This window comes from Sminthopsis crassicaudata, chromosome 1 (genome assembly GCF_048593235.1).
Source record: "Sminthopsis crassicaudata isolate SCR6 chromosome 1, ASM4859323v1, whole genome shotgun sequence".
In the NCBI taxonomy this organism is placed as follows: Eukaryota; Metazoa; Chordata; class Mammalia; order Dasyuromorphia; family Dasyuridae; genus Sminthopsis; species Sminthopsis crassicaudata.
Genome location: NC_133617.1, coordinates 420,935,399 through 420,962,301, shown reverse-complemented (window position 1 = coordinate 420,962,301; position 26,903 = coordinate 420,935,399). Strand labels below are relative to the sequence as shown.

At 40.9% G+C, this 26,903-nt stretch overlaps 1 protein-coding gene across 1 annotated transcript in view; it reads right to left on the bottom strand.

The window, feature by feature from the left end:
- HS3ST2 (heparan sulfate-glucosamine 3-sulfotransferase 2) overlaps positions 1–24,421 on the bottom strand; it is a 134,779-nt gene extending 110,358 nt beyond the window's left edge. The window contains exon 1 of the mRNA XM_074280362.1: positions 23,088–24,421. Within this exon, the coding sequence (XP_074136463.1) occupies positions 23,088–23,578 (491 nt within the window). The 5' untranslated portion in view covers positions 23,579–24,421. The remainder of the gene's footprint in view (positions 1–23,087) is intronic.
- Positions 24,422–26,903: the final 2,482 nt, after the last annotated feature.

Sequence of the window (26,903 nt, the reverse complement as noted above, 5' to 3'; positions counted from 1 at the left end):
ATAAAAGAAAAAAAAAAGTAGCCTGATACTATATTGCAAAAGACTTGAGATTCCAAGTAGTGCATATTTTCCACAAAATATCTTTTTTTCTAGAGAAAGTGGGGAAAAACTTAAACTTCTTGAGCAAGGGAGTGATGTGTTCAAAAGTATGTTACAGGAAAATTAAAAAGGAAGAATTTACAAAAATTCATCCTGGTCTAGGCAGCTATGCCCTTGGGAGCATCCCTCTCCCAAATCCCTAAACTGCCTCTAGTTTTTGATGGGTCCATAAATGAAGGAGATAAAAGATGCTGGCTGCCCAGGTCTCACAATTGCTTTCCGGGATATGGTTGTCAACACCAAATTTTGTATTGACTTCTAGGGGTCTGTGGGCAAAGAAAATGGGAGCTCATCACGCTGCTGAGGTTACAAAACTCATCCAACAGCGTTGTTTAATTGCACCACTTTAGGAGACTAAAATCAATTCAGCATTTTATATTTTCATGCCCTCTGCTCTTATAGCTTGGCACCCAAGCAAGGTTATGGAGAGAAAGTGGCATTGAACTGTTTTATCTGCACTAATTAAACATGGTGCTACCCGCTGATCTCTACACATTGATCTGAGCACAGGCCCAGACCACCATGCTGGGGCCAGAGCCTGGTTTCCATAGGAACCACAAAGGAATGGGGTGGGTCCAATCTCATGCTCTGTGACCTAGTGATCTTCCTGAGCGATCCTGGGGGAGCCTCCCTACCAATTGCAGAGACAGAATTCCCATGCATGCACTCAAGAAAAAGATCTCCTAGACCTTAGAGAACAAAATCATGCTTCAAAAGAATGAATGACTGAATTAAGTCTGCCTAGGGACGGCCAGTAGCTCCCCAGACATAGAGGAGAGGGCCAGAGACCCCAGGCCCAGCTCAGAAAGGACAGCTGGGGCAGTCAAGCAGATGGATAATGAGGGTAATATAGCGTCTTAGGCTTCCAGACTCACTAACTCTGTTCTGCATATCTTCACATTGTCAGTATGGGACTTCCTATTTCCAGCTGGAAGTAACTTTGGAGATTATTTAGTCCAGCCTTTCATTTTATCGATGAGGAAATTGAGGCTGAGATTACTTATGATTTACCTAAGGCCACAGAGTTAGCAAGGAGCAGAACTGGAATTTGAACCAAGTTCTCTGGCCCCAAATTCAATGTTCTTTCTATTATAACATGCCTCCTTAAGCCCAGTGCCCACATGGTTGCCAGACTTTGCTCTCTAGTACTCCTGAGAATATAGGTTTAATTTCTAGTCACTTTGACCCATGGCTCCATATTAACAGCTGCTGATACTTTAACCAACCCCACTGTGGAAACCAGCCAGATTCTGGCTCATCAAATCTGAAGCAGCTAGGTATCCTGACAGAAAGATATAAGATAGTATTTATTGGGAAAGTCAGACCACCACCACCATCTCCCTTGAGACCTCATTGAAGATAGCCAGACCCTGAAGCCAAGAGCTTTGGGAATAGCAGTTTCACCTTTGAAATTTGTCCCACACCAATCAAACTTTAAGGGAATAGTCAGAGTGTTGCCATCCCTAACACCAACTGCTGACTGACTTGCTACCATTGGGCAGGTAAACCCAAGAGCCCAAGCATTAATACCATTCCCTCCTGGGCCACTGGTCCTGCTTCCAGACCAGTCCTCATACTTGAGAGGATATAGAAATGCAACTTAGAAACTGCTTCTGCTGTTCTAAGGTAGTCCTGAATACCTACAAAAGAACATTCTCACTATTAGAGACATTGGAAATGGCAAATGCTTCAATCTCAGAAATGGAAATTATTCTTAACATTAAAGGAAAGGCATTGTCATCAGCTTTGTCACTGCACCCTAAAATTTAGAAAGCCTTTCCATCTCATTAATAGCTGAAACTATTCACAACAATCTCACAAGGAGAATGGTCACTCCCATTAGAATTGAAGTGCTTAGGGATTGTATGATTTCTCTATTTGTATCCCTATCACTTAACACAATGTCTTCCTTGTACATAGCAAGTCTTTAATAAATTGCATTCATTCATTCCAAAACCCACTCACCCTTGTCTCTAAGTGGGATCAAGTGGTAACTGAAAGACTAAAAATGGGAAAGAGTGTGGTAAAAGAGTCCCAATTCTAAGGAATTAACACTCAAGTAGAACTGAGGTCAATCACAAGGAAGAAGAGCCCTGGATTAAAAGTCAGAAGCCCCTTCAAATACCCACCTCTATCACTTATTAGGTATGTGGCTTTGGGCTGAGTAAGTTCTTTTCTCTAATTATCTACAAAATGATGTTTAGACTTCTAAAATCCCTTCCATCTCTAATTTTGAGAAAGGGAGAGACAGGGACAGACACACACAGAGACACAAAGAAAGACAGATACAGAAAGAAAGGAGTGGGGAGGGAAAATAAGAGAGAAAGAGAAAAGAGGAGAGGAAAAAACATAAACAGAAAAGGTTAAATAAACACATCTATATTCATAACAGAAGTTTAAATAATTCACTAAGAAAAACGTTTGTACTTAGAAGCAAGAACCTAAATATAGTTATTTATCCAAAGACTGAGTTGTTGGAAGGCAGAATTATAGAGTCAAAGAATCTCATGTTTGTAAGGGACCTGAGAGGTCCTAAAGACTGTCCTGACTCCCTCCAGCTTCTAGTGGCAGGAAATATTTCATTTCTGTCTTTATATCCCCAGCATCTAACACATAGTAGATGCATAATAAATGCTATTCTTTACTTGATTGAAGGAGCTCTAGAAGGTTATCTACCTCCAATCTCTCTTCAAAATTTAGAAGTCCTCTCCAAGTGGTCATCCAAATTCTCATTGAATACTTCCAGTGATAGGGAGTTGACTAATTTGAAGAGTAACCTGCTCCATTTTAGAAAAGATCATTCTTACATTGAGAATAAATCTAGAATTGAGATTCAAATAGATCCAATAAACCTTTCTTTCTTTCCTTTTTCTTTCTCTTCCTTCCTTCCTCCCTTTCTGTCTTCCTTTCTTTCTTCCTTCCTTCTTTCTTTCCTTCCTTTATCTTTCTTTCTTTCTTCCTTCTTTCATTCCTTACTTCCTCTTCCTTCCTTTCTTTTTTTAACTTATAAAGTATTTTATTTAAATACATATAAAGTATATTTTAATAAAGTACTTTATAAGCTAAAAAAAGATTTAACATTCATATTCATCTCATTTAAGTTTCACAGCTTTAAAGATTGGCATTGCAGGTGGGAATAGTCATAGTAGTAACAGCAGCAGCAGCAATAATAGTAATAGTAGTAGTAGTAGTAGTAATAGTAAACAGCAGCAGCAGCAGTAACAGTAGAAGTAATATCATCCTAATTTTAGATTTGAAAAAACTGAGAATCATAATCTCTCTCTAAGTCTCTCTCTAAATCTCTAAGATTGTGACTTGTCCATATTCACAACTTGTAGGGGTCAGAAACAGGATTTGATCCCAGGTCTTCTAACAAGCAGCAAGCATTTTTTAATAACCACTTTGCCAAGCATTCTGCCGTGTACTGGGGAGCTATTAAAATAGTGCCTGCTCTCAAGGAGTCTATATTCTATCAAGAGAAAATGTGTCTACAGATAAGTCAATAAAATAGAAAGTATTTACAAAGTAATTTGAGGAAGCTGGGTTAGGGAGGAAAGCACTAATTACTGGTCTTTGTTCTAGTCCTTGGAGTAACAGAAAATATCTACTCTTTCCAACATAAGTAAAGTATAGCAAATATTTAAAGACAACAATGATGTTCCCTTCCCAATATTATATTTTTAGGTTAAACATCTCAGTTATTGCAAGTGTTTCTCATGTTTTCCAAAGCCTATATCATTTTAGTCACCCTCCTTTAAATATATTTTCAGTTATTGGTATTCTTCAAACAAAATATATAGTTTAAAATATTTCCCTTAAAATAACATTTCCTCAAGGGGATAGGCTGGGGAAGGGGTGTCCTTCTATATGAGGGTAGACTTTAAAAATGAGAACTTTTTCCCTGAAAAGTTGAAAGTTGAGAGCATCCATGATCAAATTCTATGAAACCATAATAGGAAAGAGCCTTATACAACATAGAGAAGATGAATAACCACTTGTTTAGAGCATCTCCAAATAGTAAAAGGCCAAAGGGCACCCTTAGAAAGCTGAGGAAGGTCAGCTCAGGAAAAATGACAGGAAGTGCCCCTTTATATAGCAGGTGATAAACCCATGGCACTCATTACTATAAGAGGTGACATGGCAGGAAATATGAATTGATTTTAAAAGAGTTTGGACAGATTTATGAAGGACAGAATCATAAATGACTCCTGAGAGAAGCTGATATACACTTGACCTTTAAAAGTTGAGGTTGTGGAGGATAGTCAGTCCCACAGTGCTTTGAGTTTGTGTGCATGATGGACTGGGAGCAGGGCACCTTTCTCTTCCCATACCCTTAGCATGTGTACCTAAGCACATGTGTATTCTACGCAGAAATGCATGTACACATACATCATGACCACCCAGAGCAAAGATCATTATGTGATATTGTTCATTAATGACTATTATTTAACTTAACCCTAAACTTACAGTCCTGGCAAGAGCTGGGGGCTCAGGCCAGCATATACACCCATGCTGTAGTGCAGCCTCTTAAACTTTTTCTACTTACTACCCCTTTTCGCCTGAGAAATTTTTACTTCAACCTGGATATATAGGTATATAAAATAGATTTGCAAATCAAACATTTACTGATAATAAATCATAATTTCATGATTCCCACATTCAGTTTTGTAACCCCTTATAAGGGATCATGACTCACACTTTAGGAAATTTTGCTGTACTTCAGCTCCTTCTGCATGCTCAATGAAAGCCATTAAAAGGGAGATATCTTTCCAGCCCATGGGTTGGTAGAAGAGACGGTATGGAGTGTAAGGAAGGAAAGGAGAATAACTAAGGCTCAGATGGTGGTAGGAATAACCAGAAGAGAGATGGCTAAAGTCTGAATAACAGACAATCTGAAACCCGATCAAGAGGTTATAAGAGGCCTTACAAGCAGATAATAGAACAAGGATCCAAAGAAAAGATTAGGATTCTTCACTCTGAAAAGAGAAAAGCTAATAAGGGACACAGTGAAACTCTAAAATCATAAAGAATACAGATGGAGAATGTGGAGGAAAAAAGCTTGCTTACAAACTCCCAAAATAGTGGGACAAGGAAGATGCTTTAGTAGCCAGAGTTACAAAAGACTTGCAACAAATAATGGGGATCTGGAGAAGAGAATTGGGGTTTAAGATTAAAATGAAGGAAACTGGTAGGGAAAAGCAAGATCATACTCTTGGAGAACTAAGATGTGAGCAGCATAGATTTGGATCTGGAAGGATCTTAGAGGTAGAATCCAAGACCCTTATTTTATAAATGAGGAAACTGAGTCACAAAGAGGTTAAGTGATTTACCTAAATTCCCATAGGCAGTAAGGGACAGAGCAAGTACTCCAACTCCATATGAAAACAAGACAGGGACTCAGGTACTGGGAGACAAGAAAAGAACCCAGTTATTGGAACTACAGTCTAAGACTTACATACCAGATGTAAGCAAGGTTCGGTTGCAATGTGAAATTGGAAGTTAAGTAACCTTAGTTTTAAAGATTAGAGGAGGGATTCTTAATTTGGGATGCAGGGACCCCAGAGAGATTCCAAGAAGGCCATGAACTTGAATGAAGACAGAATAACATCTTTATGTTCCACCAATCTCTAAGTGAAATCTAACATTTATTTTGGTTATTATTATTTTTTTTGAGGCAACTGGGATAAAGTGACTTGCCCAGGGTCACACAGCTAGGAAGTGTTAAGTGTCTGAGAACAGATTTGCACTCAGGTCCTCCTGACTTCAGGGCTGGTGCTCTATCCATTGTGCCACCTAGCTTTCAATTATTTATGAATCCACTTTGATATATCTCTATTCTAGTACAGGTTTTTTTCCCTTTTTTATTATTCCACATATTCTGAGTTTAAGGAATAGATTACAGAACTGGAGTCAAGTGAGGAAGACCGAAGTTCAAATATAGTTTTAAACTACTTTAGCTGTGCAACTCTAGGAAAGTTTATTGCCTCAGTTTCCTCATCTACAAATGGGAATAATAAAAGCACTTACCTCTCTGAGTTGCTGTAAAGATAAAATGAGATATTTGTAAAATACTTCACAAACCCTAATATATAAATGATAGCTATTAAAAGGAATTATTTTGAGAACTAGTCCATAGGCTTTACCAGACTACCAACACATGATCAATGACACCAAAATGGCTTAAGAGAGAGCCAATCCTAGAAAATTCATTTGCAGAAAATGGGGCGAGTTTTAGGGAACCATTTTATCTCCTCACAGATACCCAAAATGGGGAACTTCAACCCAGTATCGTCTAATCAGAATTTTCCTTCCAAACTGTCATGAACATTCTTCATAGATAATAGATTTAGAGGTGGAATGGATCATATAAGTTATCAAAGTCTAGCCCTGACATTTTATAGATGAGGAAAATAAAGTACAGAGGAATTAAGTGACTTTGCCAGGGTCATGCAACCAGTAAGTTTTATAAGCATGATTCACAGAATTGAAAATAATAAGATCATAATAAGAAGGGAGAAGAGAAGCTGCTTCTCAATTTAGCTAGAATCAGGGATGGAAGAATTTTTATGAAAAATAAGAGGTGGGGAAGAGTGATGCTATAAGCAAATTAGAACAAAAGATAGTCTACTTCTCAGATTTATGGAGAAGGAAGTTATGTCCAAAGGAGAGCTAAAGTACATTATAAAATGCAAAACAGATAATTTTTACTAAATTAAAAACTTTTTTGCACAAACAAAACCAATGCAGACAAGATTAAAAAGGAAACAAAAAACTGGGAGAAAATTTTTACATCCAAGGGTTCTGATAAAGTCCTAATTTCCAAAATATATAGGGAATTGACTCAAATTTATAAGAATACAAGTGATTCTCCAATTGATAAATGGTCAAAGGATATGAATGGATAATTTTCAGATGAAGAAATTAAAACCATTTCTAGTCATATGAAAAATTGTTCTAAATCACTACTGATCAGAGAAATGCAAACTAAGACAATTCTAAGGTACCACTACACACCTTTCAGACTGGTTAAGATGAAAGGAAAAGATAATGATAAATATTGAAAGAGATGTGAGAAAATTGGGACACTAATAATTTATTAATTGACTTGTGAACTGATCCAATCATTCTGGGGAACAATATGGAGCTATGCCTAAAGGGCTATCAAACTGTACAAACCATTAGACTCAGCAGTGTAGGTCTGTATCCCAAAGAGAGCATAAAAAATGGAGGGAAAGGACTTGGATGTGCAAAAAACAATCTTTTTTTGTAATGGCAAGGAAATGGAAACTGAGAGGATGCCCATCAGCTGGGGAATGGCTGAATAATTTTGATATCTGAATATAATGGAATATTATTGTTCTATAAAAAAAATGATCAGCGGGATAATTTCAGAAAAGCCTGATAAGACTTACCTGAACTAATATTAAGTGAAGTGAGTAGAGCTAAGAGAACATTGTACACAGCAAAAAGATTATGTAATGATCAACTCTAATGGAGGTAGCTATTTTCAACAATGAAGTGATTCAGGCCAGTTCTAGTAGACTTGTGATGGAGAGACCCATCTGCTTCCAGAAAAAGGACTAAAGGGACTGGATCATAACATAGTATTTTCACCTTTTTTGTTGTTGTTTGCTTGTTTTTTATTTTCTTTCTCATTTTCCTTTTTTACTGATTTTTCTTGTGCAGCACAATAAATATGGAAATGTGTATAGAAGAATTGTACATGTTTAACATATATTAAATTACTTGCTGTTTAGGGAGGGTGTGGGAGGAAGGGAAAGAAAAATTTGGAACACGAGGTTTTGCAAGAGTTAAAGTTTAAAACTATCTTTGCATGTATTTTCAAAATAAAAAGCTATTTTTAAAGAGAAAAAATAAGGAGAGGTAGAGAGAGACAGAAAAACAGACATTTAGAGAGAGTATCAGAGAGACAGAGACAGAGACAGGGAGAGAACTGAATAGATGAAGACCTTACTGACTTTAGGACAAACTTCAACAACTCCAAAGTAACCAAGCTTCCCTTACATCTAATTAGGAAAGAAGATGATCTCTGTTGCTGATATTGTCTCCAGTCTTTCAAAGGAATCAGATTTAGAATACGTATAAACTTCAGAAGGCTTCCCCTTACTTTCCTGGGCCCTTCTAATAGTTCTCCTTTTAGCCAGGAGCACTGATGTCACTGACCAGGGGTAGAGGACACTAATGTTCAACTTCTATCCCTAAGGTTACTTGCTTACATACTGAATTAATTTGTCTGCCCTAATCATTCATAGGCAAGCAGAACTATCATAGTCCATGAAGAAGATCTTTGAAAAATTAGGTTAGCTGCTTTCTTCTCTGTATTTCTGAGTGGATTCTGGGTAAGTCCCTGATAGGAAAGGCTGGAGCCCCTTCTTTTCTAGCACACCCATATGTACTGTCTTCTCCCACTAGAATACAGCTCTTGGAGGATAAGTTTATATTTGTATCCATAGAACTTGATACAGTGACTGGCATGGAGCATGTCATTAAATCTTTCAATTACTCACCTATCTCTCTATTTATCTACCTACCTGTCTGTCTGTCTGTCTTTCTATCTATAATTCTGGAGTTTTGGAGATGAAAGCTGGGGAAGAGGGTTGTGCTTTTTAAAATTTTCCACATTTATATCACAATGTGTTCATTTAAAGGACCAAATAACAAAATTGCTCCCTTCTGAATTGGAAGAACACAGAAGTCTAGTTTGACTGTGTTTCTTAAACAATGGCATTGTTTGATTTAAGTGTGAAATCAGTATATCTTACAAGATGGAGGAAATCTTGTAGGTGTGGTCATTGAAACAGGAGACCTCCTTCTCTAAGGAGAAAGAGGACCTAATTTCTGGGAACAATTCTCTGCCCACACTTTTCCTCCCTCTTAAATGTTACCAACTTCAATCTTTAGTACTCTTGTGATTCTGTCCCTCCTCATCTGTATGACTTTGGGCCAGTCAACTAACCTGTATGACTCTCAATTTCTTTATCATTAAAACAAAAGTTATGTGATCTCTATAGTTCATCCAATCCTAAACCTAATTTCATGCTCTCTATACAATAAACCCCATATGATCCCTCCTGGGTTCATTTAAGTTTCACCTCTGATCCTTGGGAGACAGGGCATTCATTGAGGCTGCCATTTCCTATGCTTCTCTCTCCTTTATCTCCTACCTGCACTCCCCACCCCAAGTATAATGATTTAGTGGCATCCAGAGATTCGGACATTTTAGTGGTGAATTTCAGGTTAATGGAGTTGTTTGAGCTGCCATTTAGCTCAGAAAGTTTTGGGGGAAACAAGCTAAATGAGGAGTTCTGCAGCTACAGGGCTTTGCAATGACTTAACTCATTTGTCATGGAATTAATAATTCAGATCCCACACTCTTTCAGCTGGAAGCGGCAAGAGCCGACAGAGGGCTTAACCAACCACTTCTGAGATGGGGATTGATCCTGGGAAATGCTGCTGCCTCCACTTTAGCAACCTCACTCAGGCAAAATGTAAGTTGTTAGATGATTTCATATCTGCATTAGAACCATCAAAGCAGAAACATGATGCAAAAAATATAATAAAAATAAAAATGCCTCCACAGCACAATGTCTTTCCTAGCTCTCGGCAGTAGCATTGGGGATTATGAAAATATTTGGGGCCAGATTATCTCAGAAAAAAAAAAGGTTGGTGAACAAGAGTTGCTACTGTTTAGAAGGAAAAAAATAATAACCAAATAGCTCTTTTGAAATAATGTCATCAATTCGGGCACCTTCATATTTAGTCTTATGAGAGTTAAAGGGGGAGAGAGAATAGAGATCTTGCCTCATTCATCCAAGACAAGAGGTATCTGACCATTAGATGTCTCTAGGGAAGGGAACTCACTCATCTTCCTCAAATGAACCAATACTTTCTCTAAAAGCCTCTTGGTTGCAAGACAGCCTAATACTCCTTACAAGATCTGAAGCCATTCATGAAGAAACCTTCCATGTTATATGTGATAGATGTCTATGTCATATGTTAGACTGAATATTCCAAAGGAAGTAAAGAAGTCACCCAGTATCACAGTAGACCCCCTATGAATGATCAAAGGGATGACCTGAGCAAGAGTTGCAGAAGCTGGATAAGCATGGCTGGGTTATGATCAGCATTTTGGAAGCAATAACCTATGATCAGATCACAGATCCATCTGAGTATTTGAGCATAAAGATTTTCTCTGATTTATCTTTACTTTAATTTATTAAGCATTTACTATTTACCAGGCACTTTGCTAAATGTAGGGGAATACAAGAAAAACTAATTCTATCCTTAAGGAGTTTACATTACATAAATAATACATAAATTGTTATGTTGAGGTTCAAAAGAAGACCCCCAAAAGGTTGGGATTGCAAACTGGTGTCATGTGGTATCTCAAAAGAATTTGCAAGCTTGAATCCATCTCCAAGTCAAGGAGCGAAGTTTGTTGTAATTGTAACACCAATTGAAGCAAGCAACCAGGAGCAAGAAGACAAATTTATAGGAAAAGACAGAGAGATTTGGTTCTTCGTGTCACTGATACAGTAATTTTATGTCCCAGTAGTAGAACTGAGGAATGGTTTGGCATGCACCTCACTATTTGTTTCAGAAACCTTTTTATCACTCACCAACAGATTGTTATCTGGCAATCAGGAAAGTTTCTAGGACTATAGTATAGTATTCCTAAAACCAGGAGACTTTAGTATCATTGACAGATTGTTAGAATAATAGTACTCTAAAGTCAAGAGACCTCAGAATTGCTGCTATATTTCCCCTAGAATATGTATCCCCTTCAGTTACATACAAGATAAATATACAGGGTATCCCAAAAGTCTCCCTGCAGTTTTAAGCTCAAATGATAATGAATTTGATGTCCCAAAAGTCTTAGTAAAGTTTAATTTTTACTGACACAGCAGCTAGAGTATCGAACCTGGTCAAGAAGACTCCTCTCCCTGAGTTCAAATCTGGCCTCAGATCCTTACTTGGGCAAATCATGTAATCTGTTTGCCTCAGTTTCCTCATGTACTAGAATGGAAACAAAAATCACTCCAATATCTCTGCAAGAAAATCCAAATGAAATCATGAAGAGTCAGACTGAACAAAAAGCCTTTTGAGATACCCTGTAAAATAGATGAAAGGTAGACTTATAGGGGAAAACATCAACAGTTGGGAGTATGTTGGAATAGGCCTCCTCTAGGAAGGTGGAGTTTGAAGTGAGTCTTAAAAGGAAGGCAGGGATTCTATAAGACAAAAGGGAGAAGGGAGAACATTTTTCCAATAATGGTGCTTGTTTATGATGAAGCATCCTTACTCTCTCAAAACTATATCCCTAGTGATCCACATGAATAGTGTCTGATTAAAAAAAGTTTAGTCTTTGGATCTAGAATTGGCCTTTCTTCTTTGACCATGGTCACTTTACCATGTCCCTTAAATATTGAACTCACTTAGCCAGACAACTCCCAATATATGAGAGATTATGAACCGTTAACCACCTATCTTTCTTACTTTCTTATTCTTTCTCTGCAAAGCATTTCCTTGGCATTCACATATTCTCTCTTCTCTCCCCCTTTCTCCCCCTTCTTCTTTCTCTCCCTGCCTCTCTCTCTCCCTCCCTCTCCCTCTCTTTCTCCTTCCTCCTCCCTTTTTCTTTCTCTCTCTCCTTTCCCACTCTCTCACTCCCTCTTTCTTTCTCTTCCTCTCTCTGTCTCTCCTACCTTCCTCTCTTCCCCTCTTTCTCTCTCTCTCTCTCCATCCTTCCTCCTTCCTCTTCTCCCTCTCTCCTCTTCTGTCTTCTTTCTCTTTACCTCTCTCCCTCCTTTCTCCTCTCCCTCCATCCTTTTATCTTCCCTTTCTTTCTCTCTCTTTCTCATTTTTTTATTTGCAGGTTTATTCCATCATAACCTTTCCGCTCTCTCAGTTACCCTCAAATGAACACCGTCATTCCTTCCCTTGCTCACCAAAGCTCCCTCATCCCAGGATATACATTCTGTTCCATTACCTCCAGCTCTATAATTAGAACTTCTATGGCAGAAGTAGTAGCAGCAGTGACAACAGCAGCAGCCAGTTTTAGGCAGTGCTGAGGAACCCCACACCTCAGCTTTTATCTGGGACTTACTGGGCTCTACCACTGAGATCTAAACAGGCCCAGGATAGTCATTCAGAGCTGGAACTAAATTAGATCATTATCAGTTTTGATAATTATCTGCCCAACCAAAGATTAGCATGATGATATTCTGCAATTGCAGACACCCACTGCTTTGCTTCAATTAAAAGAAGGTGGAAAGCAGGGGAGTCACTGCTTTTGAATGGAGAACTCATTTACCTTTCCAGCATCATTTCAAGTAAGGGACTTACAAGAGAAAAACATCAGCTTCTCCTCCCAGTTCAGCGGTATCAAAGCATCCTTCCCATTAATTACAGTATTAAAAAAGAATCTGATGAGCTGAAAATACACAATTGTATTTATTTAAATGGTGTTACCTGGGAAAACCCCAAAGGAAGGTGGAAACAAAGCTCCCCCTACTGCTCAGAAGACGCAATGCATCTACTACGAACCTGCTCTGATTGTCCTTGCTGACATGCAAACCCCTATTTGACAAAGGGGATTCAGAGCTTCCGAGATCTGGAATGAGCGGGAAGTAGTAGTAGCAAATGTGGTAGGATCTTCTCTCTGCACCTTTGCATGATCTGTTCTCCCAGACAAGGATATTCGCCTTCCTCAACTCTGTCAGTTTAAGTGCTACCTTCCCAAGAGGATGACTGTTCTGGTTTCTTTGGTTGCTACTGCCCACCCTGATCACAAGAAGTGAGATTGCATGTACTTACACATGCTGTTTCCTCCTAATAGAATGTCAACTCCCTCAGGAAAGGGACTACTTTCTTTTTGTTTTGGGATCTCCATCCCTTAGCATGATTCCTGGTATATTGGGAGGGAGGGAGGGGAGAGGAGTTGATAAGTACTTGGAAAATGAATGAGGTTACATAGGGAAAAAAATCATCTGCTGTTTTTTCTAAAGATTTAGAGGCTAACTTTTCTCAAAATATCTTTAAGCTTCATTATATATTGATATATTAGGAAAATATCAATATATCAAGCTGATATATTAGATATATATTATTAATATATGATATATTGATATCTATGTGATATATCAATATGTTAAAAAAATCTAAAAATGCCTGTACCCTACTACTTAGGATTCAGAAGACCTGAACATGAGCGTTCTCAGGTTCTACTACTTCTTAGTTGTATGACTTTCATCAACTCACCTAACACATTTGTTCATCAATAGCATTTAGCTATCTATCACTTAAAGAGTTGCAAAACACTTCACAAATATTATTTCATTTGATTTTGGCAACAACCTTGTAAGAAGAATGCTATTATTACCACCCTTTTATACTTTAGGAAACTAAGGTAAACAGAGTTTAAGTGACTTGCTCAAAGTGGTATCAGACTTGGGGTCCAGCCCTCTCTCTGTTCCATTTAGCTGCATTTTCACATTCTTCATATTGACTAATAATGATAATAAGCTCACTATTTCACAGAACATTTGTGAGAATCAAATGAAATAATAAATGTAAAATTTTTGGAATACAAAATAAACTCACTATTTGGCAGGTCATTTGTGAGGATGAAATGCAATAATAAATGTAAATTTTTTGAAATACAAAAGGAAAACATATTTCCAATCTTCAAGGATACATTCAAATGCTCTTGGATAGAGGGTCTGACTTTTATGTATCATGGTCCCCTTTGGCAGTATGGAGAACTCTGCAAATCCCTTGTCAGAGTAATGTTTTCAAATGAATTTTTTAAAATGCTCAAAATTTCCAACAAATTAAATTGAAATATACTCGTTGATTTAAAGAAAAAATCCTAGTAAGTTCTCAGATCCTAGGTTAAGAACCATTGGTTTAGAAGAAAAGCTCTCAATTTAGCATCAGACAACATAGGCTGAAATTGTAACTATGTCACTCTTCATGTCATTTTGGACAAATTGAGTTACTCCTCTAGGCCTCAATTTATGAATCTATAAAATAAAGGAATAGACTAAATATTCTCTATGATCCTTTCCATCCTTGGACTGGAAGATTTTCTAGATTTATAAGATATTTCAGAACTTTATTCCATTGCCATAGCTTTTAAACTCAGGCCCATCTCCAAGGTCTTGGTCAAGGACTTCTTATATTTTACAAACCCAAACATGGGGTTCAGTTGCCCAGTATGGGGAAGTGGTAATTATTAAGAGTAGGGCTTAGGTAGAAGGGTGATTATTTCTTTAATTTTTAAGCATAAAAAAGAATAATCCATGATTTGAAAAATCCATAGTGATTCTAAGCCCCAAGCCCGCCCAGAAAGTGCTGCTAGTCTGATTCCCTCTCAACGAACTGACTGAAAATACTTTACCTCATCCTCTTTTCTGTCAATCTGCCAAAGCAGACCCTGCCAGTGTAATGTTAAACACATTCCAGGCCTCTGCAGCTTAGACAGATAAAAATTAGTTATGAAGCCTAATAGTATTTCTAACTTGCTGATGGTTTTCCCCCACCTATCCAAACTGCCTTCAGACTACAAAGCCCATTAAAACATTAGTCCAATCCATCAGGATATCATGGCAGCTGAACAGATCTTCAGTAAAAGTTGTCTCTAGAGAAGAAAGACATTGTGTCCTCCAGTCTAGGGACAAGCCACCCTAAAGATGCTTAACTTTAAATGGACTCTTCTGGAGTGACCAGAAATTTGGTGATTACCCTGGGGGAATTGTAATTACTGTGGCACCCAGTACCAACATAATCTCTGTCCAAGGCCTAGGACCAAGAGTCAAAAAAAATAATAAATCCCACTTCTCTCAAACAAAATTAAATTAAAAAAAAATTAATACATCTACAAATTAACAAGAGATCAAATGTCTCTGTGTGTTATGCCCTACATTAAACACTAACAAATAACCTACAATTGAAAAGGAAGGTGGGGAAAAAATTCCCTGAGATAGGTGAATAAAATTCTTTCCCTCCTCAGTTCCATCTGGTGAATTCCTTGACCTCCTTTGGATTCCAACTAAATCTCACCTGCTAAAAGAAGCCTTTTTTTCGATCCTTTATACCAATGCCTTCCCTCTGTTGATTATATCCAGCTGATCCTGTAAATGACTAAACTGTAAATGGCTGTTTGCATGTTATTTCTTTATCAGACTGTGAGCTTATTGAGAACAGGGACTGTTGCTGGTCGTTCTTTGTATTCCCAACATAGTGATTGGTACAGAGTAGACACTTAATAAATGTTTGCTAACTGACTGTTCACACTATTATTAATTTAGACCCAAAACTACAGAGATTATCTGGTCCATCCCCCTCAGTTTCACGGATCAGAAAACTGGGACCAAGTTAAATGGTTTGCCCAAGGTTGTACCTGTGAGGAAGGGAAGAGGTACAGCTGTACCCAGGAGGATTTGTCAGATCCCAGCAAGAGGAAAAACCTAGAAAGAAAATCCCTCTGAATTCCTCCCATGGCTATGGTTAGGTCTTCATTCTCCTTAGACCTGACCCTGTTTCTGGAAGGCACACCTTCAGGGCTCTCCTGTAAGACAAATAGGCTTCACTCTTAAATCAAACACCAACATCTATTAAAGAACACATCCTTCATCTCTCATACTCCTGAATTATAGCTCTCCAACCCTTCCTATCAGGGATTCAGCACTGGCCACTCAGGAAGGCAGAGAAGGCAGCCAAGCTCACCCTTCAAGGAAGCCTCCCTGGGCTATGACAGCTCTGCTCACCCATAATTAATTTTCCACATTGCATTACAATGACTGTACACATGCTGGAAGTAACTGTCACATCTCCTGGATGCTGCCTGGGTGACTGAGAGCTTACAAGGCTGATAGTAGATTTATGAACTCAGTCATTTCATTCTGAATCAAGAGAGACAAGGGTCAGGGAAAAAAGTCTAGGTGTATCTCTATAAGATTACACGTCCACATATGTGCCCACATCTGTAATTGTATATACTTGCGTGCACATCTGTGCACAGCAGGCCTGGCTCAGTCTCTGAGTTTCAGATATTTAATAGTGCATAAAAAAAATTATGAGAAAAGTGTTTTGCATTAAAGCCTCCATGCAGATGGTCCTCTTTTCTTATGCCTCTGGGTTTATTATTGGGTAAAGTTTTGATTTACAGAAGATCAGCCATGTTTTTACAGTTTGATTTCTTGATTTAAACAAGCTGGATAATGTAATGGACCTTTTATTGCGCCTTTTATTGTCTCTCTTACTTAGACTGTAGGCCCCTGGGGCAGGGACTGTGTCTTCCACATTTTATGCAGCCTCAAGAACACCAGTGGCGCTCAACAAATAATAAATAAGCTGAATAGTAAAGCCAGATTCTAAGAGTTACAGGACATAGTCATCTTTTGATCCAGTGACATCACACCAAGGTGAGCAATTTTCATCCATTATCTTTATCTAATTTGTATATTGTAATCCTATTGTGCAAAATGTCATTAAAGGTGAAATTCTCCATGAAAATAAGTCAAATCTTACAGTAATTTGAGTAGTCTAAGTTTCATGGGCTTCTTAAAACCACTATAGAGTGGTACACAGCTCACCTCATCAGAGACCCTGGGCAACCTTTACTTTGACAGAGATGTTTATACATAACATGAAAGCTTTTCAAAGCACTTTTAAACCTGTTCTGTCATTTCATCTTCACAGTAGTGGGACATTATTTTTATATGACAGATGAGGAAACAGTCTTGGTTGTACAATAAGAACAGAGTGAAGATTAGAACTCAAGTGTTGGGACTCCCAGAGAAGTTATTTTCAGCATTCATGATGCTTCTCATAGGCTCATGAATCATAAATGTAGAGCTGGAAGGGACATCAGGGATTCAATCTAATCCAATCTTTTTATTTTAAAGATGAGGAAAATGATAGCAAGACAAGTTACATGACTTAGCTAAGATCACACAGGTGATAATCATTTGGCTAAAGTAAAATCTGAACTTGAATCCTCTAAATAATCCAAATCCCTTTTTCATACTACCATCATACTCTAATATTTCTTTCCTAGCCAGACCTTATCATGGGATTTTGCAATCCAATCTCTCTCTTGCCATGAATTGATATAGACCTGGAGATACACTCGTTAAGTGTTTATTAAATGCCTACTACATACAAGGCACTGTGCCAGACATTAAAAATACAAAGACAAAAATAAAATAGTGCATGCTCCCCAAAATTTATAGTTTACTGATAGAATACAGCTGACTCCAAATAAATAAAAAAGGAAATGGCATGAAGTGTTAAGTGTGTGTCTAAGGTCACATTTGAACTCAGGAGTTTCTGACTTTAAGGACAGTGTTTTATTCTTTGTGCTACCTAGCTGCCCCTTACAATGATAATCCAACCATTCACCATCTCCACCACCACTCACCAAAAAAAAAAAAAAGAAAAATCTGTAATTTTCCACCTAAGGGAGAAATGCCAGGTAGCTTTTCTTGGAAACTCATGTCGATGGGACATTGAAAGGCTGAAGATATTTTTTTAATGTAAAATCAGAGGACCTGGATTCAAATCCCTACTTTTTATTTTACTGCCTACTTGACCTTAGACAAATCTTTCATCTTTCTAAGATTCAATAACTTTGTCTGTCAAATTAGGGAAGAAGGGTTGGACTTCAAGACATCTAATATCCCTTTTGCCAAGGCTACACTTTTCCAAGTCTGTGATTCTTTGAAAATCTAAAATAGTTCTTGTTCCAAGAAGGGGAACATCACATCCCACAGGATTGAGTGTTTAAAAAAAAAAAAAAAAAAAAAAAAAAAAGGAAGGCTCTGCCTGCTGCTCCCTTCAGGATCTCCAAGAATTTGGATTCAGAAGTACTGAAGGAATCTCAGTGCTTTTAGATTCAGGGCAAATGACTGATATTCAAGTATTGTTCATGTCCATATATACACATGGCTAAGTAGAAGCAGACTAGGTAAGGATTACAACTTCATAGTCCCTCCTCTTCCATTTATCAATCTTGATCTCTGAACAGGATTTTCCTAATTCTCAAACCTTATTCCAGTTTCATGTCCAAACTTCAGGAATGTCTGATTATTCAGAGGATAGAGAAATTTGTCTATTGTGTTAAAAGTGAAAATTTCCCTACCCAACTTTACCTAGATGATTAAAGTCAACTAATCAATCAACAGCTGTTTATTAAGTACCTACCTAAGTGCTAGGCCTGTGCTAGGCTACCTCATAATACATATAATAAAACAATCCCTACTGTCCCAGAGCTTTATATTCTAATAAGGAAGATAACAAAATATATAAGCACAAACAGAATAAATATAAAGAGAATAAATAAAAAGATGTTATGTACACCACAATTTGGAAAGTATTAAGACTAATCACATTAATATATAGCTATCTCTTTAAAGATTTACATAGTGATTTCCTCACAATAAGCTCCCCTTGAGTGTAAAGTATTCCCATTTTATAGAAGAGGCTAGTGGAGCTTAAACAAGCCAAGTGATTTGCCTAGGGTCACACAAACAGTAAATATCAGAAATGAAACCTGGACCTAGTCTTAGTTGAGCTACCAATTTGCAGTCAGGGAAAGATTTCCCTTAGAATTATTGAATTAATGAGATAATTGGCAAAGTATCTTGAAAATAGTAAATAATCTTAGATATTTTAGGTATTGTTGAATGTTGAAACATTATTTTCACATCTACAACCTATAGTTTGAGAAGTTTAAGTTTGAAATGGAAAGAACTGAAAGTCAGTAATGACCTATTGTTATTCTTTTTCTCAGAAAGTATAATCCCAGGGTATCTGGCCCACCTAACATTCATCATCTAGGTATGTGTGGGGTCAGTTTGCAACAAAGGTTTCACTAGTAGGAGCTGAGTTTGCCTGATCTTTTTCTATTGAGAGTCATTTGGTGGGTGGGAGAAATTAATACCCAAGAGAGAAAGGAAGGAGGCAGGAAAGAAATAGCAACCACCATCACTATAGTTCTTAATCAGCTGAGATTTTAGCAGAATTAAAATGCAATTTGGGGGGGGGGGAACCTGCATTGCCCCCATAGCCAAAGTTCAAGTTTGCAGGCTAAAACACATGCCAAGGTTAAAAATAAAAATAAGTAGAGGAAGGAAGGAAGTAAGGAAGGAAAGAAGGAAGGAAGGAAGAAAAGAAGGGAAGAAGGGAGAGAAGGAGGGAGGGAGGGGGAGAGGGAGGGAGGAAGAGAAGAAAGGAAGGAAGGAGGGAAGGAGGGAAGGAGGGAAGGAAGGAAGGAAGGAAGGAAGGAAGGAAGGAAGGAAGGAAGGAAGGAAGGAAGGAAGGAAGGAAGGAAGGAAGGAAGGAAGGAAGGAAGGAAGGAAGGAAGGAAGGAAGGAAGGAAAGAGGAAGAGGAAGGGAAGAAGGGAGGGAAGAAGGGAGGTAGGAAAAGAGGGAAGGAAAGAAAGAAAAGGAGGAAAAGAGGTACAGAAAGAGGGAGAAAGAAAGGAAGAGAGGGATTTCTGGTCAGAAGGTGGAAAAGAAACTTCATTTCCTCTTCACTTAGTATATGGATATGGTATGGGTCCTAGGAGGATCTATGTTTGGGATAAGGGGTGTTAATTTGAAAGTACAGGGTAATAAAGAGCCTGGGATAGTTGATTATTGTTATTTTACATTTGCAGCATGCTTCACAACCATTTATTAGCTGTTCCATCAAGGAAGCACTAGCCTTCATCAGGGAACTAGATTATAGCCATAGTAAGGAGCACTAGTGGCCAATCCAATCTCTCTCCCTGACTTTGGTGTTGTACTGCCACAAAATTAAGTAGAACCAACCTAGCTAAGGGTTACAATCTGGTAGCCCCTCTCCTTTGCTTATCAGTTTTTGCTTCTGATTAAAATTTCCACTAATCTTGAAATCTTACCTAATATCATGATCATTCTCCATACTCTGTTTTGGAAAGGGAGTAAGGTATGTCTTGTCCAGGGCAGGTGGGAGAGGGGGAAGGGAGCGTTGTGCCATTTTGGTTCCTAGTTCAAATTACAGAATCTCAGAATTGCAATGGATCCTAGGAGTTATCTGGTCCAAATAATTTCCCAACTTGTGCAGAAATCTCTTCTACAATGTCCTTATTTTTATCTAGCTCTAGGCAGAAATGTTAGTGTTTTTTTTTTCTTTTAGAGAACAGAGAAAAGTCTAGTATCAGTGATTGTACAACTAAATATCAAAGTTGGAAAAGCTGTTTTTTGGCAAACCCAATGCTAACAAACTTCCTCATTCTAATATCCAATGTCCTTATAGAATCATGGAATAGCTATTAGATACTGAAAAGACCATCTAGCCTAAATTCTTCTTTCAGCAAATGAAGAAACTGAATAAGGATAGGCATAAGGAAATAGGGCATCAGATTCTTTTTCTGTTTCTATTTCTAACTGGCTATGTAGGCTTGGATAAAGTCACTTGAGCTCTCTGAAGCTCACCATTCCATATGTGAAAACAAAAAATTGGACTAAGTGATCATTTAGGTCCTCTGTCAGTTCTAATATTCTATTCAATCTATTAATTCATTATTAAACAGTTATCACTATGCTAGTTGCTAGGGATTTGAAGACAAAAACAAATAATCCCTGCCCTCATTGAACTTAGATTATATTTAATGTTATTCAACAAATATTTATTAATTGTCTACTCTGTTATTCTATGATATCATGAGTTCTAGGGAGGTGAAGTTTATGTCTAAGGACATAATGCTAGTTAGCTGTGGGATAGGACTAAAACTCATATCTCCTGTCATTCGGCCCAGCATGCTTTCTACTATATCTCCAGGACTATGGACCAGTACCATAACATTTGTCTATCATACAGATTTCTACATCAATCCTGGGCCCTTTCTCTCTGCCCATAGTGAGAAAAACATGCAAACTTCTGCCTGCTAATATTTCTTCTAGCAAAATTAATAACTAAAGCCAAGTACAATTCACATATTTCCAGAAAAATCACAGAGGAGTGATTTTAATGGCTAAAATTCCAGCCTCATGAGATAAACTGATTTAACATTAGTCTGATAACCTTTGCTTAAACAATGTGTTCAAGAATATGAAATAAACCTTGGAACCAAGAAAAAAAGTCTTAGAAGTTACAGGACTTTCCTTCAGAATAAGCCTTTAGACATACTTCTCTTTGGAATAGAAAAGAGAATCCATATACTTAGTGGCTGGTTGAAAGAGAGATAGGGAGGGAAGTTTGATAAATTCTGATTCTTAGCGTTCCTGAAGAGAAGAGCCAGAAATCTCCCTAAGAGACACCAGGAGCCTGAACCTTTACTTTAGCAAGATAGAAGGCAGTGACTAGCACCACAGAGTCAGAAGAAAGATTCTTAATTGTTCAGGCAGATGGGCAGATTCCTGGGAACACCAGATGGGACTCTGCAGGGCTGTCAATGCCACCTTGGAGAGCTGCTGCCTAACTAAACATAAGGAAAAAAACTTCCTAACAATTGGAGCTGTCCAAAAGTAGAATGGAAGAGATAGAGATAGTGAATTCTCCATCACTGGAAGTCTTCCAGCCAAAACCTAGATCAAGGGTATGATGAAGGGGATTCCTACTTAAAAAATGTATATGAGTAGATGATCTCTGAAGTTCTCCTTCAATTCTAGTATTCTCACCTATCTCTGATCTCACTAGTTGACCTTCAGGGCTGAGGGCCCACTTGACATTATGAGTTCAAAATGGAGTTTATAGGCTATCAAGTCAGTTTTCATTTTGGTTTGTCTCTTTCTGGTAGAAGTAGGGATATGTATAATTGGGATTTGAGGAAAGTGAACCTGATTCTGTTTCTTGGGGTGTACTGCATGAAAAAAATTGCTGCCAGTTTGTAGTTACCCATTTCCCTGGGGCCAGCCCCAGGAAACCCCAATCCTTAAATATTTCAGCCTCTACTAACCCAGCCTGGGAAAACTACCTTGGTCTTGAATCCAGAGAGCTTGTTCAATTTCAATTCACTGAGGTTTCCCAAGATGCAAGTCTAAGGAAGTCTCAAATCTCTTTTCCACTCTCCCCAAACTCCTTAGTCACAGGAATCTCACTCAGTACCCTCCCAGCAGCATTACTCTGAATTTCTAGGAGTATGTGGTGCACTCCCATTTTAATAGTGAAGTTTCCAAATCACCTTAATGAGCTCCCTCAGAGACCCTTCTCAAAGAAATTGGCTCCAGTGAGTCTTTTATAGACTCTCTACTAGTATATGAAGTTCAGGGGGGGGAAAAAAAGCCTCCTGTGTTCAAAATCAAAGGCTGACAAAAGCCCCAGCTAGCCCATGAATTTCTTCGGCATCACCTGGGAAGGCTGCTACCATAATTAAAAGTAGAGTCCTGTCTTCTGGGAGGAGTGAGATCCAGCCCTAGGGAAAGGGATGGGGAAGGTGGATGGGTATAGAAATGAACCCACAAACCTCTCTGGGCTGCCTAGAAACACAGAGAAGGAGACTGCCGATAGGAGAGGGGTCGAAGGATACTACAAAGCTTACAACTCAGTGTTGAAGCCACCAAAGCCCTGGAATTTCAGTCCATGGCTAATACCATTAACCCTTAACATTCTGCAGAGATCCCAATCTTGGCTGCTTCATTTACTGCAGAGGCGGCAAAGAACCCACGTCTGTGCCTCTTGCAATCCAACACCCGGCTGCCACTTTCTTCCCTTTCCCCTCAACCGGGCCCACTCAATTCCGTCTGCCACTGGCGGGGCGCTGATGAAAATACTCCATCCAGATGGGAGCAGAGACTACCAAGTATCTCGACTCTCCAGAGCGCACACAAACCAGGGAGGGCGGTTCCCTCCCAGTGGAGGAGAGATGGGGGACACAAGGCACGCAGGGACCGAGACCGTAGTTTACTGGGGCCCGAGGACTGTGGGCTGCAGAGCTCCCGCCTGCTGAGCCAGTCCCATCTCTAGGAAGCCCTAAGGGAAGGGATTAATCTCTCCTTACCTGTACCAGTCCAGACCCCGGTCGTAGTTCCGATCAAAGAAGTGGGGCTCAGTGCCCACAGCCCGTACGTCTGGGTGTACGCGGATAAACTCCAGCACCGCCCGGGTGCCCCCCTTCTTCACGCCTACGATGATGGCCTGGGGTAGCCGCTTCGTGCCCAGTTTCGGGGTTCCAGAATGGTTGGTGGTGGCCAGGCGGGGAGCGGGTGCGGGCGCGGAGCTGAGGGCGGGGGCCCCGGGGGAAGCAGCGCTGGGCGCGGGCCCCTCTAGGCTGCAGTAAGGGGACTTCTGGAGAAGTTTCTTGCCACCCACGTTCTGGATGAGAAGGCAGCGGTGCTCCCCGAGGCCACGGCTTTGCATGAGGCTGTCGCAGCAGAAGAGAAGGCTGTAACACAGGTAAGTGCAGGACAGAGAGAGCGTGAAGATGAAGAGGAACCTGCGCGTCAGCCGGGGGGGAGGTGGCACTGCCCAGCCGAGCACTCTACAGGCCATGTCTCCATGGGCCCGGAGCAGGGGGCATGGTTTCCTGGGGGGTGCCGGCGGGACTGCTCCGGACCTGTTGGGGCATGGGGGGCGCGACCCCAGCAGGGGAGCAACAGTTGCGGGCTGGGCGTCGGGGCCGCCCTCTTCGCGGGGCGATGCCAGCCTGCGCGCCCACCATGCCCGGCTGCCCGGGACTCCCGGCGGCGGCGGCAGCTCTGGGACCAGGCGGCGGCTCTTCCCGCATCTCCTAGTCGTGAGAGAAGAGGCTATGGGGAGTTGGGGAGGCTCCCAGAGTGTCCCGGCTCAGGCATCCCAGTCCCGCGTTGCCCCGTACCCGCCCCCAGTCAGAGCGAGCCTCTATATCCTTCTGTGCTGGAGGAGCCCAGGGGCCCGGGAAGCACCAACGGGTAGTCTCGGGCGGACAGGGGCGTGAAATCCCGGCGCTGGCGGCAGCTGCTGGCGGCCACCGGCTGCGGCGGCGCCGGCTCACTGGCTCCCCGGGAAATGCCGAGCTGAACGCGCTGCTGGCTCTATTTAAAGGGGCCGCCTGACGTCAGCGGCCCGGGTCCCTGGAGCCCGCGCCCCGCCAACAGGGACCCGGGCCCCTTCGCCTATAAACCCTGCACTTTTCTGGGGGACCACGAGCAACCCCGTTCCCCTTCACCCTCCGGCCCCCAAACGCAATGTCCGTCGGTGCCTGGAGCTCCTCAGTGCGCCCCAACGGGAATCCCTGCTGACCGGTGCGCTCCGCGGGGAGCCGTTCCCCGCCCCTTGCTCCCCGGGATCCACGGGCGGGGCTGGGTCGGGAAGGGCGGAGGGAAGGGGCCGGCGGCTATGCACGCGCACATGCAACCAGCCCACAAACCCAGCCTGCCCTCCCGGGATGGGACGGCCACCCCCGCAAGCAGGTTCCATTCCCTCCCACTCCTCCCCACCGTCGTCCCGCCAGCTGAAAAACTAACATCACACAAGCGCGCACACACACTCGCCACACACACACACACACACACACACACACACACACACACACACACACCCCTCAATGAGGTACACGCCCAGCACAGACACCCACACACTCCGACAGGGATACAGACACATAAACACCCAAGTAGGATATACGCCTACACACCTACTATCACACCCCCTAAGGAGGTTACACACGTTCTACTGCCCCAGCACACACACACACACACACACACACACACACACACACACACACCCCAGAGGAAACGGGGCAGCAGAACAGGGATGCGCACACACTGGGGTCTAACACTCAGAGAAGACACGCGGCCCTCTCACGAGGACACGTCCCCGGGACAGATCCACAGACACATCCTCCAGGGACGGAAGCACGCCCCGCAACACACCCAGCTCTGCACTGTCTGGATAAATGGGGAAGCTCGGAGAGCATTAATTAATTAGGACCAGTTTCCTGTGCGAACATCGGAGACACACCAACTCTCAGACACTGAGTCACCCCCACTCACACGCGCGCGCACACACGCACTCGGGACTGTCTCTCACACGCTATGACGTCCGCACCCACGCTGCCATACCCTCCCGCGGAGGCCCCAGCACTCTCACACTCATTCATACCCAACTTTGTACCCTCCCTACTGAACCGAGCAGATCTGAGGTCCCAGCCGCCGTTCCCCTGCCTGTCCCCCAAAACTGAGCAAATCCAAGCTTGCCTAGTTTGTTTCAGAGGGGAGCCCTCTAGCGGCGGGATTACAGGGACCCGGTCCTGCTCAGAAACGTCAGGTGCAGGTGCCTCCTCTCCTGTTTCATGGTGACCTGGGGTATCTATCATGGGTCCGGGCGCTTGGGGGGGGGGGGGATTCTGAGGAGGGCGGGATGTTCAGAAAGGTCTGCAGAATGGAACCCACGGCCACCACACCACACAGTGCTTGCTTACAGCCTTCGCTGCTCTTCCTCCTGCATGATCGCCTCCGTTCCATTAGCTCGGACCAGGAAGGCACATTTTTCCTTTCTAGACAGTGGGGCCGGAGGCCAAACGAGTAACTACAGCCACTGGGAGTTCGGTCTCCCTCGGGGAAGGGAAGACATCTACATTTTACAATGAAAGCTAATTAGGATGGGTGCCAGCGCCCACAGAGATAAACCCACAACTCAGGAGGATACTGGAATCTCAGAGATGCTTTTGAAATTAATTTATATTCAATCCAGAAACATGCAAGACAATATACCTGGTCACATACAATCCAATGCTAAAACAAGAGCCACAGGACAAGCACATCCTCCATCACACTCCTTCCTTTCTTTAGGCGCAGGTTCTTAACCTGAGGCCGACGGACTCCTTTGCTAAATATTTTGCTAACTGGATTTCGATGTAATTACTATGTGCAAAGCACTATGGTTAGTTCAGGAGATTCAAAGATTTAGTTATTCTCTTCAAGAAGTTTACATTTCAGTAGTAGAGGTAACATGTTTACACAAATAATTATGCTACATATATGTGTATATGTAATTTCTGCTTCCAAAACACTTCTGATTTCCTTTATCAAAAATAGTTGGTACATTGGAAAGAACGTTGATTCTGACACTGGAGGGCTTCAATACAAATTCTGGTTCTGTCACCAACTATCCATGACCTTGAATAACTTACTTAACCTCTTACCTCCCTGGCTGTCATCTTTGAAATGAAGAAAGATCATCGATACTACAGAGTTGATCCATGCTCAGGAACTAGATAACTTCTAATATGCTTTTTGTATTTGATCCCACATTTTCTCATCCAGTTGTCACAACAACAGTTATTTTACAGATGAGAAGCCTGAGGCACATAGAACTGTCTTGCCTCAAGTTACAGTTAGAAGAAGGAAGTGCTGAGATTTGAAAGCAATTCCCTTCTCTTCTATTGGCCAGCCTGATGATTGTTATAGTGCATTGGCTGCTTTAATTATAAAGAGCATCATACAAACCAAGTGCAATTGGAGTCCAAAAAAGACAGAGATCACACCCAGAGATATGGTCTTGGAGGTGGGGGGTAAGATTCGTAGAGGAATAAACCAGACTGAAGGGTAAAATTATATGAGGAGGATAGAGACAGGAAAGTGTGCAATGGAATACGTGCTTAACCTGGAGGACTAGAGCAAGGGAAGAAACCTGAATCAGATAGACCTGGTCAAAGCCAATGTTTGAATTCAGGCAAGAATGGAAGGGGAAAGGAAAAGGGGGAGAAATAAGCATTTATTGAGCACCTACTTTGTGCTAAGGTACCTTTACAAATATTAATTCATTTGATCCTCACAACCACCCTGAGGGGTGAGTTATTATGGTCCCCATTTTACTATTGAGGAAACCGAAAAAGACA